Here is a 5391-nt window from a genome sequence, read left to right on the forward strand (position 1 = left end):
TTTCAGAAGTTTAAAAGTTGATAGTTTTTAATACATTGTGATGATTCAAAATAATCAAAACTGTAATCTGATTCTTTCTTGCTGACAGAGTTGTGAAACAGTGACAAAGCCAATAGGTCTGATTTTACTGGTAGACCTACTAGATTTGCCAAAACGTGATTCCTGCTCTATAGTTTAGATCAATGTTATCTTTAAAACATGGTTGACATGTTTGGGCACAACACATCAGCCATTTTGGGGAAGATAAGGAAGATAACATAAGAGAAAGGTAAGGCAAAAGCATTCCACTAAGGCAACCCCTTTAAGATTTTGGGTTTTGAGGCATGGTCAGCATCTTTGCATAGTTTTTGACATACGTTATACAGAACATGCAAAGATGACTGCCCTTTCATGAATGCACATGCATGTACACACTGTATCAGTGGTAATTGGTGTACAAAATGAGGCTCCAAAAGGGTTTTTTTCTGCAGAAATTCTGCTGATTCTAGTGAAGGAGGGAGAGAAGCAGATGTTGTGATCTCGATTCCGGTAAAAACTCATGTTTGTGCACAAATCAGGATTACCACGGGATGTGTAATCAGGTACTTTGTAAGCAAAATGAACCCTCTAGTATGACAGATTTACATAAATACACCATGTACCCTTGCATTAACATGTTCTCTACATATTATTCAATTTTCTGAGGGTTTTTACTACGATTCTTCTGTTTTCTAGATGTGCGAGGCTATCTGCAAAAATGGGTTCCTTGCTTGTGGTCATTGTGGGCTCACTAACACATATATAACCACATATGTCATGCCTAGCTGCTTTTACAAAGAAAATTCCCATTTTATGTTATGTTTGTTTGCAGGATAGGACATGAATGGTGCAACAGCGCAGGATCATCACCATGGAAGATAGACCTCCTCTGCCCGACTTCAATGTCTCTGGACACGGAGGTCCAGGAGGACCTCCCAATGGTGGAATACCTACAGATGAAGACCAGACCATACTCCTTGCTCTGAGGGGTATCAGCGCAATCATCTCATTCTTTGGTTTGGTTGCAAATGGGATTGTCCTTTGGTTTCTCTGCTTCCGTATCCCACGGAATCAGTTTACTGTCTACATCCTCAACCTAGCACTAGCTGACTTCACTGTCCTGTTTTGTTCCTTGCCCACCCTTCTCTTTGTTTTTGGTCACCCCATGAAGTTGGAGGCCTCCTCCACAGCTATGAACGTACTGCTTGCACTGCGAGTCTTTATTTTATTTGGCTACAACACCAGCCTCTACCTCTTGACAGCCATAAGCGTGGAGAGGTGCCTGTCTGTCTTCCAGCCCATCTGGTACAAATGCCGCCGCCCACATCACCAGTCAGTCATTGTCTGCGTCTTAACCTGGGCACTCTCCTGCCTTCTAACTGGCCCAGAATTCTTCACCTGTGACAAAGACATGTACACATCTCACAATAAAAAATGTGCAGCCGCGTTGATCTCCTCCTTTGGTTTTGGGTTTGTAATCTTTGCCCCAGTCATGGTCATCTCCAGCATCAGTTTAATTTGCAAAGTTCACCGCAGTTCCCAACAGCGACAACCTCTGAAGCTCTATTTAGTAATTGTCATCACAGTGCTCGTGTTCCTCATCTCCACAGTGCCACCTCGACTCCTGGACCTTTTGTTGTACTTCAAAGCTCTCCCACGAGGAGCAATTCCCTTCTTTGTTGCTCACCATGTCAGTATGATCTGCTCAACTATCAACAGCAGTCTCAACCCCTTCATTTACGTATTTGTAGGGGGTCTCTGGAAACAGAGAGGGCAAGGACCCATCCAAGAGGCACTCAGCAGCGTCTTCAAGAGTGAGATGGAGCCGACAGACCTTGAAGAGGAGGCCAGCAACTGATCTTGACTTTGACTGATAGGAAGCTTCAACATGTAGCGTCAAAATTAGAGATAGCTAAATCAACATGTAAGATTTGCTTAGCAGCGCAGCAAACTAGTATAGCAAACATTCATCCACTACCCAGCGCTGAGCAATTGTGGTAAGCGCTGTATTGTACTGTGGGATTCCAAGCACCAAAGCTCATCAATGTTAAGAAGCACATGAACATCGTGGCTATGTGACCAGCAACAAAGAGTGCCTCAGAGGAGGTAACAGAATGCAGCCACGTGAAGAAGGGAAGTGAGAACATGCTACTATATGTGGTACAAGGGCAGGCAGTCACCTCGTATCAGAATTGTCCTGAGGGTGACCTTGGCAGCTGCTAACCCTAAGATGCTTTCAGATGACAAGACTTGTGGCAAAACATTCATAATTATCGGAATCATACCCTGTGTTATGTATGTCTCTCATTGAGGGTCTGTACCCTTTATTTCAGTTTCTGGATCTCATAACCTACAGCTGTGATTTAGCAACAGCTGCTCATAAAACTGGTTTGCATCTGCTGAAATGTCTTAAAGGCCTTCCAGGCCAGGCTGACAGGCCTACCTGAGAGCCTGTCAGTGCAGCTCACTTTATCTGACAGCAGAGCTGCAAGAGGGTGGGAAGAAAAGCAGAGAAGTTGGTAGGGGGCTGGCCGGAGATGAAAAGTAACCTTTTTTTTTAACCTTTGGGAGAGGGAAACATAACCACGGTCATATTAAGTATGACTCTTCATTACTCCTCTGCCGCTCTTGTTGTCTATTTGATTTATCAGTCAGAAACCATTGGTGAAAAACATCCCTGTAATTCACTATTACCCATCGATAATTCTATATATGTACCAATTACAGTGATGAGCAGGACAGTTTAAATCATTCGGAATTGGGTGTTAGCAGAGACAAAGCTTGCCTTTCTCACACCTCCAGATTTGCAATTGCAATAAACAATGATGCATTCAATCTTTAGTTTCTGTTTTTGTTGAGGACAGAGCTAGTGAACAAAATCCTCTATTGGTAACAGGAGACAGTAGAAGCAGAGTGAATACATGCCCACATAATGCTCTTATTATACACCCGGGGCTAACTTTTGGGAAGAGAGGGCATTTCTCTCTTCCTGGAAGCTGAATAGTCACAGAAAAGGCAGAGCAGTGGGTAGATACATTGCAGTGAAAAATGCCCTCATGTTCAGTTTTATGGTTGTGAACAAGATGCCCTAAATATGGGTGCAATCCCTTGATAAGTGGTTGCTTTTGGCGACATGGTAGTCAATCAAGAGGACTGTCCAAGAAAGAACAGACCAATTATTCCTGTTTGGTGCTTTCCCAAAGGTACATGCAGCACTATATTTCCTAAGAACACTTCATGACCACCAAGTGACAGGGGAACGCCATTGATTCAGTGGGTATTATGGAGAGCTTGGCAAAGCAGCAGGGTCTTTAGCCGACATGGAAAGCAAAGCAGTTTTGTTCTTTTGAGTGTTGCTGAGGGAATTCCACAGTTTAGAAAGATGGAAACTGATGCATTTGCTGCCAAGTTTTTGTCTGATCAAACAGTGAGTAGTCCGGGTAATGAAATTAGTGAATCTGTGTTTATTTGGGTCAGATTCTGATGGAATATTTGTTTTCTCACGTGGTGTTCCCAGATTTGGTTTCATGTTTATGGGACTGATTTCCTGGCATATTTGAACCTCTGGCCACTGGGAGGTTGCTAAGCACATGCCAGTGCATGTTGTTTACCCCCAAACATGTTAAGGGAGTGACTATGTACAATTGTAGAATTGACATATTTGTCTTTTAGGTATGTCCATGGCGCTCATGTGGTGGAGCACAATTGTATGGCACACACCACATGAGCGCCTATGCAAACCTTAGTAAATATAACATGAACTTGTTTGTCTCTGGCTACCCATGTCAGCCCCAAAACCAGATATGTCTGGTTCCCACTTCCTACATGGACCATAATTAGATTGCCCTAGCTCAAAATAAAAGTGCTGAAAAGGGCAGATGTCCTACTGTGGTATCCCTATCAGCAAGAAAAGAAAGAAATAATAACTACAGGACATCACACTTCAGGCGGAGCAACCTCCATTGATCGCATGAATGTCAGGTGTGGGAGAATGGAAACCAGCTGTATCACAAACAACACATGGAGATCATGAAGTTGTATCTCTGTGACAGGCCACAGGATGAATAGGACTTTGAAGATGGCATTTACATAGCCTTGCTTGCTCCTTTGACAAAGGGAGGTGTCAAAGCAGAGGACATTTTGAGTAGAATTGCCACTAGTGGATGGAGAGTGGTACCTCATTTATTGGGCTAACTCATGGGCAGGCTTGATATGCTTGGCCAGCTGTCATCCTTCCATCATCTTGAAAAACAATACGAATAGTGCGCTGTGGGATACCTTTGGTTAAAACTCTGAGAAAGATCTGCAAAGCAAGAGGGGAGACATGACATTTGCAGAGATAGACTTGTGATTCCCATTGACAACAGTTGTGTTACTCCTATATCTTGAAGCTTCCACCAAGAAGTCTACTTGGATCCAAGAAAACAAAAATAAGAGAAGCATGAGACTGCTGTTGTAGACAATGTTTGTCTTCATAAAAGAGGACAGAGGACTGGTATCTTGGACTCTGTATGGCTACACTGATGGCTAGGAGAACTATTCTCTTGTACGTTGTAAGGACAAAAATGGAGATCAAGGTTATATCCAGCACATCCACTCTTGTGTCTCAGTCTGTTTTACTGGGCTTGGAAGAAGAAAAGGGGTCCCAGTAGTTTAGTGTTTTGTGATGCTTTGCAGGAAAACAGCTGGGACAGTTGGAACATGATGTTTGATTGTGGTCAGAAGAATAAAAACATTAGGTGTCAGAAGCCCATGTTGGAGGACAGAAGGCATTTGCCTAAAAACGTAAATGCTTTATGGTCTTTCTTATAGTGTCTTAGCTGTCACAGTACTAAAACTAATGCATTTTGTTGCCTCAAAGAGACTAGTTTAAAAAGCACAAGCCCATCGAAAACATCTTTAGCTATTCCTTCAGTTTATTTTTTTCTTAAAAAGGTGTAACATCTGATCTTCTTGACTGACCTTTGTCAATAAATGTTCATCTCTTTTACAAAATATGTTATTTTCCCAACTTCAATTTGTATTCGTACTGCTAAAATACATCACACACATTTCTTTATCTGGGAGGGACCCATAGCTTGAGCCTCAGCTACCAGATTCAGGACTCATCTTTTGCCTCTAGGCGCTGGGGGCCTCATTTACGAAGCCTGTTGTGCAGGACGGTGCAGCAAATGCCTTGCTGCGTTGCCTTGAGCCACTGGGAAAAGGCAGAAATACACTGTAACTACAAGATACTGTGCATTTCTGTCCTCTTTCCCTGCGCAGGTGCACAAATTGCTGCGTAGTACCCACGCAGACACCCTTGCACCATGGGGCAAGGATGCCTGCATTGTAGGGCTGATTGTTTTTGTGCACGAAGGGAAACATTGAAAT

General features: G+C 43.1%; 1 protein-coding gene across 1 annotated transcript; it reads left to right on the forward strand.

Annotated features, from left to right (window-relative positions):
* Positions 1–854: 854 nt before the first annotated feature.
* On the forward strand, positions 855–3765 carry LOC138288463 (proto-oncogene Mas-like). Its single transcript, XM_069230018.1, has one exon. The coding sequence runs from the start codon at positions 863–865 to the stop codon at positions 1874–1876; it is 1014 nt and encodes a 337-aa protein (XP_069086119.1). The 5' UTR covers positions 855–862; the 3' UTR covers positions 1877–3765.
* Positions 3766–5391: the final 1626 nt, after the last annotated feature.

Source organism: Pleurodeles waltl, chromosome 4_1 (assembly GCF_031143425.1).
Source record: "Pleurodeles waltl isolate 20211129_DDA chromosome 4_1, aPleWal1.hap1.20221129, whole genome shotgun sequence".
Taxonomy (NCBI): Eukaryota; Metazoa; Chordata; class Amphibia; order Caudata; family Salamandridae; genus Pleurodeles; species Pleurodeles waltl.

Bases quoted from the DNA above. Each gene is read 5' to 3' on its own strand.
- LOC138288463 (XM_069230018.1), top strand. From the start codon at position 863: ATGGTGCAACAGCGCAGGATCATCACCATGGAAGATAGACCTCCTCTG.